The 15000-nt window shown below is 35.0% G+C and overlaps 1 protein-coding gene and 1 long non-coding RNA gene across 2 annotated transcripts in view; one reads left to right on the top strand and one right to left on the bottom strand.

Annotated features, from left to right (window-relative positions):
* Window positions 1–15000, top strand: part of LOC137653128 (uncharacterized) — a 185872-nt gene that overhangs the window by 27944 nt on the left and 142928 nt on the right. The gene's annotated exons all lie outside the window — the stretch shown is intronic.
* LOC137653127 (homeobox protein SIX6-like) overlaps window positions 953–15000 on the bottom strand; it is a 99887-nt gene continuing 85839 nt past the window's right edge. The window contains exon 3 of the mRNA XM_068386518.1: window positions 953–1964. Within this exon, the coding sequence (XP_068242619.1) occupies window positions 1643–1964 (322 nt within the window). The 3' untranslated portion in view covers window positions 953–1642. The remainder of the gene's footprint in view (window positions 1965–15000) is intronic.

The following is a 15000-nucleotide window of genomic DNA, read 5'->3' as shown; positions in this document are numbered from 1 at the left end:
AATTCCACTTTTGATTATGTAAACATCTTATAAAAGGAAGAAAAACAGACATAAAATATATGAACACAATTATATTGAAATTGAATATCATAACTTATTGAGAAAAACAGACACAGTACACAGTATATTGGCATATCTTTTAAATGCACAGTATTCACTGAACTGAACACAAATAAATGGGAATGAACGAAACTCATTCTTGTTTCCAAGCTTTTCATGGTTAATAAACACTGCAATATTCAGTAGGTTATTTCTCCCTCATATTTTTTCGATCACTGATTCTGTTTTGAGTTTCTTTCAGCTCATATCCTTGGAATCCAAAACGTAGTCTACCATCAATTCATAAATACTTACAGCTACCTTAACTCTAATAATGGAAAAGAACATATTTACATGGAACATCGAATAGCCATCACGTACGGTACGTGTTTATGGTCTTTTTCATCAGGCGAACAATTGAAAAAACGACTGCTAGAGGCCACCACTTAACAGCTCGGTTTAGCAAGCTTTGCATTCAACATTTATTTATTCAGAACACCACTTTCCTTCAGTACAGGCATTATTTACATGATAAAACGATGCTTTCTGTTCGGTAGCTACCGTACTAGACTGTCATACACCACTTAGCCAAGAGAAGACTTCAAATCCTCTTGGCTGGTCAAGATGACCGCCACCCAGTCCCGGATCGTCGCCATCTTGTTTTTTTTTTTTTTTCTGGAAAAGTCCTGCAACCTTCAGGAGCTTTTAGCGATTTCAGAGTCTGAAACATCACAAAAGATCCTTCTTTTAAGGGAACGAATGAACTTGTTCTTGGCACATCCATTTCACAACTCGGCGAAATACTGGAAGAACACAATTTTTAAGAATATACACTGTACACTTGGGAGAGAGAGAGAGAGAGAGAGAGAGAGAGAGAGAGAGAGAGAGGAGAGAGAGAGAGAGAGAGAGAGAGAGAGTTTAGCACCTTGCAATATGACTACCAGTCTTTCCTTCGCCAACACTTCTTCATTTAGTTTCATGAGGCTCATATTTTCACGAGTAAAGAGTGATTTCACTTCACAAAAAATCGATTTAGGATGTGATTTAGTGTAAGAATTGTCCATCTTTTATTTTGGGAATAGGATAGGGATGTTATTAGTTGTGTCTTATAATGAGCTAAGATTTGTCGATGTCATATTAATTGAATATATTGGCATCATTCTTCTGTTTTTTTCTTCACCCTTTTCATTGGACGAGTCTTCAGACCTGGTTTTTCATATTGTCTGTAATGAAACTAGTCTCGCAGAATTCACTGTTTTTATTACGATACACCACCAACTGTCTACAGGACCGTAGAGCCCCACAAGACATTGTCTGTTCTGGGAAGTGCAACCAATTCCAAATAGCCGATTTTCAATTCCAGATTCTTCTAGTCACCAGCTTGATCCCATTAACCCCTGAACTGAATCCCTGAATAATTCATTCACACATTTATTGATTCTCCGGCGGAAGATAATTCTCATTAGGAGTAAAAAGAATAATGGAATTGATATTACTTACTGTACGTAACTAGTATAAAGTATAGTAACACTGGACCAGAAAATAACAAGAAAAAAGAACGGACTTTTGAGTGAGACGCCGTTCCACCCGTCTAGCCATCCCTTCACATATCTTGATGGGACGTCGTGACGGCCTGTAGCGCCGAGGCGTCGTACCCGTGGTAAGGATAGGAAGCCGCAGCGGCCGCGGCCATGTTGGGGAAGTGGTGGAGCAGTGAAGCGGCCTCGGGTTTGAAGTGGGGTGAAAGCATCTCGGGCTTGACCATGTTCTGCCGCTGGGCCATGCCAGCCAGGCTGGGGTCGTAGCCCATCTTCGTCGGGTCGTAGGTCATCTTGGTGACGTACATGGCCCTCATGTCGTGGCCGGTGGGGTCGAAGTGGTGGGACATGACGGGCCCTTCGCCGTGAGGGCCCAGCAGGAGATCCCTGGGGAGGAAAGAGAGCAGTGTTAGTTTGTGAACGGCTTAGGTTGATAGGGAATTTTGAAATAAGGTAGGAGGGGCATTTGTGTGTTTGTTTGTGGTCATTGTTAAACGCATACACATGGACAACACATTAAGAAAATGTTTATTACGAATATAATAATAATAATAATAATAATAATAATAATAATAATAATAATAATAATAATCTTTATTTCAGCAAAAGCCATATACAGAGTTACAATAAGGGTACAGTGATCTTACACTTTTGACATCGGTAAAAATAAGATGAGATATGCAATAATATCAGTGATATATTATAAACGTCAATTAGCAGGTTGACCACAGAGTTCTAAGGTCTGGGTAATAAAATCACGATAGAATTAACGCTTAATAATGATGATAACATGCATATCGGAAAAAAAAGAGAGGGAGAAAAAAAGAAAAGAAATGGCGATGACAATGAAAATTATATGAAGGAAATACAGGACTTCCAGACAACAAAGATATAACATAATAAAACACGTTATCATAACATTATTGTGTATTATACCTAAGTTATTTAGTGATGAAGATTTGGCATAGCCACACTATCAAAGATTAGTGAATACAATTGTATTCTTATTTTGAAAGCATTTAATTCGCTTCATGATAAGTTATGACTCATTGGATTTTTTAACTGATAGGAAAAATGTGCGAAACAAGAATGAGGGTAGTTAGTTACTTAACCATAGTACGGAATAGTTTGGGATGTCAAGTATTATTAAGAGCAATGTAAGGTGAGGTATAGCCAAAATTTTATTTATATAAGGGTACATTTTTTATGGCTTTAATTTTAAATCTCGTTAAAATACACTCACCTTATGGCAACCTCATACTCATTAAATCAAAGTTTCATACAATCCAACAAAAGTTTACGTTGTTGAAATGCTGTTGTTTGATCAGTGAAATACATAACAAATTAACCTTTTGATTTTTACGTTGATGGAAGGGAACATAATTTTGCCTGCCAAAAATTGAAGGGTTAGGAGAGAGAGAGAGAGAGAGAGGGGGGGGGTAAGTAAATGAATATCTGCGATTGACATTTGTATTTCGTTATCAATGATGATACTCAATATTGCTGTGATACGAGGTCTCTCTCTCTCTCTCTCTCTCCCCCCCCCCCCCCCCTCTCTCTCTCTCTCTCTCTCTCTCTCTCTCCACGTGTAATAACAGTTGTTTTGTGGCTCTTCCCATTGAAGTATGACATTAAACTCAAAAAACTCGTGTAAGCATATATCCCTCGTATATTTACGGGAGTTAAATTTTCATTAATAAATGCAAGCAGCTTCAGTTAATATGACATCGAAATCGGACTCTCTCTCTCCACTGAAATACTAAACACATGAAAATAGTTTTCATTTTCAATTAAAGCAAAATTTCGAAATGCATGAGCTCGATAAAGTTAATGACAAAACAGTAAATAATGTGTATAAATGAATAGAGTTGCGGCGTTTATTTGGTCAATTTAATGCCCGTATGAAGGAACCATGGAATGCCATGGAAATGGTGATTGCATGACTGCTTTGATGATGGTCATTTTATGGTTTTACGGTTTCATTTATGGCAGGTTGGACAGGTTTGGGACTGATGTTGGAATAGGGCAAGAAAAATATACCTTTATATAAATGATATTGTGGTTAAACCACGATTTACACTACTCTTTCTAATACTCAACTTACTAAATTATTTCTACCATGGTTAGTTAGCTAACTGCCCTCATTCTTCTTTCGTCCATTTTTACTGTTAAACAAATCAAGCCTCAATTTAAAATCATGAAAAGTTTTTCGATAATATTTTTAAAAAAAGAACGAGTAATATTGTAAAATAATGAGCATCGCATTGAGATCTTGAGGTGAGGTGTTTGAAAATAGAAAATTTTGGTAAAAATGATAGTGATTGAATTGATTATTTTGAACTCAAACATATTCTGGGGGTGGATGAACGAGTTGCTCGTAATCATGGAGTGCAAAATTGCGCGATCTTCCAAAACCATCGTTACCATTATTGTTGTTACTTGGTTTATAGAAGTACACAATGGAAGAAACAAAGCAAATACCAAGTCCTAGACAAAAACACACTCACGGACACACCCACACCCACACACACACACACACACAAATATATATACATACATACATATATATAAAATATATATATATATATATATATATATATATATCTCATCATCATCATCATCTGTTACTAGTCCACTGCAGAACAACGGACTCAGACATGTCCTTCCGCTTACGTCTGTTTATTATTATTATTATTATTATTATTATTATTATTATTATTATTATTATTATTATTATTATTATTATTATCACAAGCTAAGCTATAACCCTAGTTGAGATAGCAAGAAGCTATAAGCCCAATGGCTTCATCAGGGGAAAATAGGCCAGTTAGGAAATGAAACAAGGGAATAAATAAATTACAAGAGAAGTAATAAACAATCAAAATAAAATATTTTAAGAACAGTAACAACATTGAGTTAGATCTTTCATATACAAATTATAAAGAATTAGAAAAACAGCAGGAAGAGAAGTAAGATAAAATAGCGTAGCCGAGTGTACCCTCAAGCAAGAGAACTCTAACCCAAGACAGTGGGAGACCATGGTACAGAGGTTATGGCACTACCTAAGACCAGAGAACAACGGTTTGATAGGGAGTGTCCTTTTCCTAGAAGTGCTGCTTAGCACATATAAAGAGTCTCTTTAACCCTTACCAAGAGGAAAGTAGCCACTGAACAATTACAGTGCCGTAGTCAACCCCTTGAGAGAAGAAGAATTGTATGGTAATCTCAGTGTTGTCAGGTGTATGAGAACAGAGGAGAATGTGGAAAGAATGGATCAGACTATTCGGTGTATGTGTAGGTAAAGACAAAATGATCCGTAACTAGAGAGAGCGATCTGGCCTGTTAAAGGATCCAATAACTCTAGCGGCAGTATCTCAACGGGTGACTGGTGTCTTGGCCAATCTACCCTATGTTATTTCACTGCCAATGTTTATGTTCTTTCTATGCCAAATATATATATATATATATATATGTGTGTGTGTGTATATATATATATACATATATATATATATATATATATATATACATACATATATATACACAACACATGTTAAACATAATTACAGTGACCAAGAGAAAGCTATACCAACCAATATGAATCAAATGAAAAGTCTTGTCGCATGACAGGGCCGAGAAATTGCTTCCATGATAGAAATAAGATTTGTAGCATATGAGAACAGTCGCTTCGGGGCTCCAGACATTCTTAGCCCGGTTTTGGATTTCTTGACTTTCTGCCGCAGTCCTACGCTCAAAAGGTGAGAGAGAGAACTATGGAGAAATCGCAAGAGTAGTGCTATTTTTTTTTCTTATTTTTTTCTTTTTTTTTTTGCATATCTTCTGATGTGATTAAGCTTCTTATCTATAAGGCTTTAGGTTTGGAAATCTCAAGCTTTACTTTTGATGGGATTAAGGTTCTATTTTAAAAGGCTGTAAGTTTGGAAGTCTTAAGCTTTATTTTTGATGGGATTAAGCTTCTTTTTTAAAAGGCTGTAAGCTTGGAAGTCTTAAGCTTTGTTTTTGATGGGATTAAGGTTCTTTTTTAAAAGGCTGTAAGCTTGGAAGTCTTAAGCTTTGTTTTTGATGGGATTAAGGTTCTTTTTTAAAAGGCTGTAAGCTTGGAAGTCTTAAGCTTTGTTTTTGATGGGATTAAGGTTCTTTTTTAAAAGGCTGTAAGCTTGGAAGTCTTAAGCTTTGTTTTTGATGGGATTAAGGTTCTTTTTTAAAAGGCTGTAAGCTTGGAAGTCTTAAGCTTTGTTTTTGATGGGATTAAGGTTCTTTTTTAAAAGGCTGTAAGCTTGGAAGTCTTAAGCTTTGTTTTTGATGGGATTAAGCTTCTTTTCTAAAAGGCTGTAAGCTTGGAAGTCTTAAGCTCTACTTCTGATGGAATTAAGCTTCTATTTTATAAGGCTGTAAGTTTGGAAGTCTCAATCTTACTTCTGATGGGATTAAACTTTTGTTTTATAAGGCTGTAAGTTTGAAAGTCTATGATTTTCTTGTGATGACATTAAGCATATCTTTTAAAAGGGCTGTATTCTTGGAAGTTTTAAAGCTTCACTCCTGATGGGATTATGCATCTCTTTTACGAGAGCTCTTTCATCTTACGAGGTTGTCAGCTTAAAAGTTTTTCTGTTTTAGACGGGATTGTAGCTTTATATTCTTTTACATCCTCTTGAAATCGTATGTAAGAATCTGAAGCTTTTTTGGCAATGTCTTGAGCTTAGAAATGGAAAGCGTCCATTCTTACGAGATTGTAAGGTACATCAGTTTATCGCAAAGCTTAAAAGTCAAACACCTCTTTCCTAGCGAGATGGAAGGGTCGTAAGTAGAGAAAATAAGCTTACGAGATTATAGCTCCTCGTTTGATAGGTTTTTAAGCTTGAGCGTCTAGAACTTCTCTTAAGGTGAAATAGTCTGCCCTTAAGAGTTTAGTGTAAATATCCTAAATGTCCTATATTGGTGAGAGACAATTTTATATTTGCAATTTCTCTTAATGCTAAATTACAACCTGTAGATAGGTTTGGGGGTTCTGTTTCAGCGAAATTGTACTCTTTCAATTTCGAGAAAACTTTCGATTAAGAATCGAAAGCTTATTCTTTGGAAAGATGAACTATTGACAGCAATTCAGAACGGCTTCAGAAACCGGCCTAATGAGTATAGGCCAAAGACAGTGGCACCTCATTACCCTGATTCTTTACACCATCGAACAATGTTTTATCATTTTGGGAAACTCCTTTTTTATTAGATCATACTTCTTGGTTGTTTACTGGATAAGTTTCACTTTTTTAAATAATGAATTTGACTTTTTTTATTACCTTATTACTAATATTTCAAATTGTTTTTGCTTGTCGCTCTTTTATCTAGTACTGTAATCAATTTATTTATCCAATCAAATACTTGTCCATCTATTAATTTATTTTCTAATTTATCGATTCAACTTTTGCCCTCAATGAATCCCATTGCGTATTTATGAACACCGCGTAAGGTTAAAATACGCAATTAAAAAGTTCTTGAACAGAAGTGCCACATTGTTCAGCGAGAAGAGAAGGCATGGCTTGGTTTCCCCCTTTGTCTATTCTGCGTATCTGAGGGGAGTAATAAAATGAACGGTGTGTCATTCCCCTCACCCCTCATTCGATTCGCCCACCAACCATTTGACTTCGGGTTTCCTCACCGGCGGCGAGATTTTTATAGGTGCTTTGCGAAGGATATTGTTAGACTAAGATGGTTGGTAGATGACGTCAAACATGAGGAAGTTTGGTAGCTGTGAAGGACTGACAATGAGTCGAGACCACGCATGGCGTTTTGCCTCGAGTGGTGTTTGATTTTGATATTGTCATTTATTAGAAATTTCCTTTTAATTAATTACATTTTATTATATTTTTCTAAGTGGAAATATGTTAAAACATTGCCAAGTTATAGAAAATAACGTCCGCTATCTGGAGACGTACCGCCGAGATCGGCTTTATCCCGTCCCTCCCGAAGAAATGGAAACCGAAGCCAGTGCCAAAATGGACGGTTCGGAAGGCGTTTGGGGAGCTCTTGGAGTGGGAGTCGGGTGTCGGGTTGGGTTACCATCCAGGTCGCTCGGTTAACGAGACCCGACATAAATCTGTGAGTTTAGCCTCCAATAACTAATTAAGTCGGTCTCTGCCCCGGCCACATAACTAATTTACGTCACACAGGCCGGTCACGGGAAAGGGCAAAAGGAATTGTTTTTATTCGCTTGAAATATGTCGCTAAAGATGGCGGACGATGGCAGGTCGGAATGATTTTCCATCTCGCTTATTCACTGTTTTATCTGTATTGTTTTCCCCTTGTTTCTCCTTCTCATCTTCCCTCTTCCTTGTGTTTTTACTCATTGAATAAGTCTCTCTCTCTCTCTCTCTCTCTCTCTCTCCCTGACAATTATTACCAGAAATAAAATTTTATATATATATATATATGTATGTATATATATATATGTATATATGTATGTATGTATATGTATATATATATATATATATGTATGTATGTATGTATGTATATATATATATATATATATAGAGAGAGAGAGAGAGAGAGAGAGAGAGAGAGAGAATCTTGACTGGGGATCTTTTAGGACAGAACAGGAAATGATAAGGATATCTATTAAAAAATGAAAGGGGAAGATATTGAGTAATAATACTTATAATGATAATAATAAATTATGTTGTCGTGACAATGATGGTAATATGCATAAGAGAAATATCAGAAAAATATAGATCTTATTGTGAATCAAACCTCGCTGATGTAGTCATCAGTTTTAATGAGAATTTTATACAAGAGGGTCTTTCCCTCACTGATAATAAAGAATTTAATAACGTATTAAAATGAAAATAATAATGATACTGACATTAATGATAAGGGCTATAATTAATTAGAATGATAATTAATTAAAAAATAATGAGACGCTTGAAAAATAGAAAACTGCCTATATGTAAAAAAGTCCGACGAATCTTAGAAATAATTTCAGAAGTGTATCCCAGCATAACTAATTCGCTTCAGTTTAAAATATTTTGAATGTATGAATTATTGCCTTTTCTTGAAAACGGTAGATTAGAATGATGAAGTCCTTCTGCTGATAGTTTTTCGACGTTGTCCAACCAGTTTTGAATTCCAAAGTTGTCCTGGGAGTTTTGAATCTCAAAATTTGTTCAGGCACTTTTGAATCTCTAAAGCTGTCCAGGAAGCTTTGAATTTCAAAAGTTGTCTAGGCAGTTTAAGGTTTCAAAGATGTCCAGGCAGCTTTGAATTTCAAAGTTATCCAGACAGGTTTGCATTTCAAAGGTTGCCCAAGAAGTTTTGAATTTCAAAAGTTGTTCAGGCAGGTTTGAATTTCAAAGTTATCCAGGCAGCTTTGAATTTCAAAGTTATCCAGGCAGGTTTGAATTTCAAAGTTTTCCTGGCAGCTTTGAATTTCAAAGTTGTCCAGGCAGTTTTGCATGAACGTTTCCGTGGGAATGTGCAGAGGCTCGTATGAAAGAGGTCGGAGAATGTAATGAACATCAGGTAGATGTCGAATGATAAACATGAGTTTCATCTTCAGACACAATTTTTACCTTAGCAGAACAGAATAATATTTTTGGTTAAGGTAGTAGGTATATATTTTAACCCTCTTGGTTCACGAAAAGTTCCTGATGGATCATTTTGTTTCAATGTTTTTGTATTCGTAATTGGTGTTGTTCTTTTTATTATTATTATTATTATTATTATTATTATTATTGTTATTATTATTATTATTATTATTATTATTATTATTATTATCCTCTCCATTAAAAGACAAAAGGTCTTAAGTCAGCTATTTTAGTGGGAGTTGGGGGTGGGGAAAGGTTTTGAAACACTTATTAGATGACACAGTTATTGCATTAGGTACCATATAGGTAGTCGACTATCGTGGCTGTCATCTATAGGTTACAGAATGTCTCGGTTCTGCAATATCCCGAGAAATTCTCTTATAACCCTTGAGTCTGGATAATTTTCACAGCGCTGAATTTCCTTGCTGAATGGCCTTACAGGCCCCAGCGCAGGGCTATATAGTCCTTATTTGCAAATCTACAATCATTTTTATTTACAAAAGCTAACATCCGTTTTAAAAAGTACTTTAATAAAGAAAGGATTAAATCCTTTTGAATCTCAAAAATAAGCAAAGTATGACACTAGCCTCCTTTAGTATTGATATGAAAATTCTATTTTAATGTTGTTAATGTTCTTAAAATATTTTATTTCAGTTGTTCATTAGTTCTCTTGTAGTTTATTTATTTCTTCTTTTTTTTTCAATGGGCTATTTTACGTTGTTGGAGCCCTTAGACTTATAGCATTCAACTTTTCCGACGAGGGTTGTAGCTTAGCTAATAATGATAATAATAATAATAGTAATAATAATAGATATAATAGTAATAATAATAATAATAATAATAATAATAATAATAATAATAATAAAGGATCTTGAGCGTTATCATTTAGTTGACCTACCTAATGGCGTGAAATTTCATCTTAGCAACAATGTGGTGTTTTGGCAACTTCCTGCGCCCCCCCCCCCCCCCCTTAGCTCCTTGGTCTCATTTAAGTAGCATCTCTTGACCGAGTAATAATAATAATAATAATAATAATAATAATAAATGCGTATGAGGCGATGATGATGATGAAAGATTATACAAGTGTACGCGACCCGTCAAAAATGACGGGTTAAGATTTAGTTATGCATGCACACGCATATGACAACGCCTGTATATGTATATATATATATATATATATACATATATATATATATATATATATACACGGGAAATGGTAATAAAAATTGAGATATATATATATATATATAGGAGATGGTTATAAAAATAATTGATAACATTTATCATATATCATTATTGTTGTAATTTTCTTAAATGTTAACTTTATTTTATATATTAGTATTAGTGGCACCCAGTGGAACGGCAGTTAGCACATAAAAGAGAAGAATAGGCTAAACCAAGGCGGTTGAACCCATTTAAGAAAAATGGCATCTCGTTAATTACAGCGTTTTGTGGGAACTTCTGTTAGTCGTCACCACATGGAAGAAAAAAAAATAAGAAAAAATTAAAAGAATTTCTTATTTCCAGTGATTTTTTAAATAGGTTTAAGTTTGGATCTTTCGTCAAAGTAGTTTATTATTATTATTATTATTATTATTATTATTATTATTATTATTATTATTATTGAAAAGTTATATTACGTTGTTACTGAAGCATTGAGACTCAGTGGATTTTAGTCTAATTATACTCATAAAGATCACATATATGACTTTTGTTACTGTAGGTGTAAGCGACTCTGGTAGTTTGACCCCAGATACCGTACAATCTCTCTCTCTCTCTCTCTCTCTCTCTCTCTCTCTCTCTTCCTTAATTATTTTTTGCGTATATGGTTTGAATATTCGCACGAAAGCATGTCCCTATATATTTAGTGTTTTTGCTTTTGTTCAACATTTAATATGTATATATGTGGTGTGTTGGTGTACGAATATTTAATTCTATATTCAATTTAGAAATATAGTATGTATATTTATATGTAAACATTTAATTGTGATTAATGTCTGAATTTTTGTCTGTTTTACTTGGGAACACATAGGGCACTGCTGAAGTAAGATATATTATTATTATTTATCGTCATCATCATCATCATCATGAGGTTCTCCAGTCAGTTTATGGTCGTCAGGGGTCATGGTTTCAGTCTATTTTCATGAATAACTGTAATGTACACTATTTTAAAAATGCTAAATAAATGTTTCATACTCTCGATTAAAAGGAGAGAGAGAGAGAGAGAGAGAGAGAGAGAGAGAGAGAGAGAGAGGAGTGGTTTTACAGCTCCGCAGTCTGGTGCGTAATGACAGCCCGAAATAGTTCGGTTCCACTAAAAAGAGACAGCGAGCGAAAGCAGGTCGTTGGAGATTGACCCGAAAAGCCACCACAAAAAGGTTTGCCACCGCCAAGACTTTAGCCACTTACATGAAAACCGAGAAGTTTTCGCATCACTCACACCCTCTGGCGACAGCCAGGGGAAACCCTTTTCCACACACACACACACACACACACACACTCTCTCTCTCTCTCTCTCTCTCTCTCCTCTCTCTCTTGTGTTTTATCTTTTGCCGCGGCACTCAAATGGTACCTTAGTTTTCATAAGTGTTTTTGGTCTCTCTCTCTCTCTCTCTCTCTCTCTCTCTTTATCTCTCTCTCTCTCTCTCTCTCTCTCTCTCTCTCAGTTTTCACTATTTTTTCTAATACTACTCATTTATTTAATTATTCATCGAAGAAAGATTTGATCAATAGAATTTTATCTAATAGAATTTGATAAGTTTACTAAGTGATTCCCAAAATCGAAGGTGGTGGGGGGGGGGGGACGTGAAGGCAATGGGGTGGTTGGCAAGCGAAGCAAGCCTGTTCAGCAGTAAATTTTTTTTTTTTTTTTTTTTTGATGGGGGGTTAGCTACAAGGTCTATTAAGAGTGGAAATATCAATAATACTTATAGTATACTTAAAATTATATAATTTTCTTCAGAGGTTCAAGGAAAGCTTCAGGGCACTGCTTTTAAGGGTAACTTGGGGGCGGGATAGGTCCCCCCTGTGAGTTACGCCCCTGACTGGTACCTCTACATAGGGTATGCCTTGTTATTTAATGTAGAATATTATTTTACATTAATTTATGTTTCCTTATCTGCATAATTATCAGGCATTGCTCTTGCTGATTCTTGAACAATATTATTATTATTATTATTATTATTATTGTTATTATTATTATTATTATTATTATTATTTTAATCATCATCATCATCATTATTATTATTATCATTATTATTATCATCATTATTATTATTATTATTATTATTATTATTATTATTATTATTATTATTATTATTATTATCATTTTGATAAGCTACCTATCTACGCTCAGGCTTCACCTCGCGACTTTTTCATAAAACTTCTATTTATTCACAAAGCTACTCGAAACGTCTCATGTACAACTATTTGAATTATCCCTATGCATTCATCTTACGATTTGTTGATGTTGGTATAGCGTTAGTATGTGATTACATCCTCTATAAGAGTGTATTTGACTGCCATAATGAGGAGAGCTGTGTAGTTAAGGTTGTTTATGTGCTTTGCGAATCCGAGTGAGGTCAAGTAATGTATTATAGCGCGTTTTCTTACTGTATTGTGTTTGTATTATGTATCTATTTACGGACATGACGAGAATGAAATGATGATGATGATGATTATTATTATTATTATTATTATTATTATTATTATTATTATTATTATTATTATTTACTCTGCTAACGGGACATGGAGAGGGACCGAGTGGCCCCTTCTAGTCAGATAGATTTTATTATTATTATTATTATTATTATTATTATTATTATGTAATTGCATTTTGTTATAATGCTATATTATCATTATGGTGTGTCTGTCATTAGGGTGAAGCAGATATGAAATTTATTATTATTATTATTATTATTATTATTATTATTATTAGTTCGCCTATGTTGTATAGCCTTCTCGTTGATTTTTTAATGCATGGAAGACTTGTGGATGGTGGAGAAGGATTAGACTGGATTGGTAATGGAAAATTAGCTGACCTAGAGTATGCTGATGACGCTGTCCTTATTAGCAGAACACCACATGATTTGCAATGCTTGCTTACCAGAATGCATGAAATGTCACAGCAAGTTGGGCTCAAGATGAATACAAGAAAGAAATATGCAATGGAAGTTGAAATATCATTGGAAGGAGAAAGGATTACTGAGGTAGAATCATTTAAATCTTTAGAAAGTATGGTCACTAATACAGAGTCTTTAGAATTGGAATTTGATGAAAGATTGAAAAAAGCAAATCAGGCAATGGCAAGGTTAAGTAAAATTTGGTAATTAACTCGCTTGAAATTACATATAAAAATCAGGGTATATTATTATTATTATTATTATTATTATTATTATTATTGTATTTACTCTGCTAACGGGACATGGAGAGGGTTGGAATCGCCCATACGCAACAGACAGCTTTTAACACAGTGACCTCTTAAACGTGGCACTGCAGCCCTGGCACCCGCTCGCCTATGGCCCTTGACCAAACAAACAAAGACGCATGACCCCCGACTTCAAAACACTTGGGCAAGTGCTGCCAGCCAGGACAGACGTGGCACCAGACACCCGCTGAGATGGCACCTGACCGTGAGAGACAGAGAGAGACAGAGACAGAGAACCGTTTCTCTGCCTACTGGTTTATTCGTTGACATGTTTCAGGTTTGTCTCTCTCTCTCTCTCTCTCTCTCTCTCTCTCTCTCTCTCTCTCTCTCTCTCTCTCTCTCCTCTCTCTCTCTCTCTCTCTCATTTTTATTCTCATTTAATATATCACTTATCTATGCGTATATTTATTTGTTTGTCTGTCTTTGTATAATTTTGTATTGTCTAGAATTGAGTTTGATATTTAGCTTTATTCATAAATTAATCAATCATTTTTCTATTCATGTCTGTTTGTATATTCAATGTTTATTTAGGCGTGTGCCATCTATTAATGTTGAACGTCCGTTATCTCATGGCGGTTTTTTCTTTGGTCTTGAAGCAAAAAAATGTCTTTAATTTATCTTCAGCCATGCGCCATATTCTCCCATGTTTATTTTAGTAAGTCTATGTTTGTATTTATCTGTATTCTTATTATTTGATAAAAGACAGTATATATTATTCTAATCTACACAATTTAATCGTTATCATCTCCCTTTTTATATTCCTGTAAATTAACCTCTGATTATCTAGCCTCCCACCTTCGTAATTGTCCGTTACGCATTACATGTGGGACCTGTTAACTAGTTTTTACGCTTGTTTTGTATTCCGGCTGTGCACAGATCTTCATAAGGATGAGAAGATTTTTTCCCCTTAAGTGTAATGGGTGTTCGCTTGGTCCATTCCTCTCATTTGCCACCCAGGGAGAGAGAAGATAATGAAGACCTCTACTTCGAAAACGGGACCAGATTTACTTGCATCTCTTGCAGCTGTGATACTTTCATCCCTTGCAGCTATGATATTTGTGTCCATTGCTGCTATTATACCTGTGTCCTTTGCAGTTATTATGTTTTCGTCCTTTGCAGTCATTATAGTTGCGTCCTTTGCAGTTATTATACTTGCGTCCTTTGTAGCCATTATACTTTCGTTTTTTGCAGTCATTATACTTGCGTCCTTTGCAGCCTTTATACTTGCATCCTTTGCAGTTATTATGTTTTTGACCTTTGCAGTTCTTATACTTGCGTCCTTTGGAGTTATTATGTTTTCGTTCTTTGCAGTCATTATACTTGCTTTCTTTGCAGTTATTATGTCTTCGTCCTTTGCAGTCATCATACTTGCGTCCTTTGCAGTTATTATGTCTTCGTCCTTTGC

The sequence above is a fragment of the Palaemon carinicauda genome, chromosome 14 (assembly GCF_036898095.1).
Source record: "Palaemon carinicauda isolate YSFRI2023 chromosome 14, ASM3689809v2, whole genome shotgun sequence".
In the NCBI taxonomy this organism is placed as follows: Eukaryota; Metazoa; Arthropoda; class Malacostraca; order Decapoda; family Palaemonidae; genus Palaemon; species Palaemon carinicauda.
This window is presented reverse-complemented; position numbering and strand designations above follow the sequence as displayed.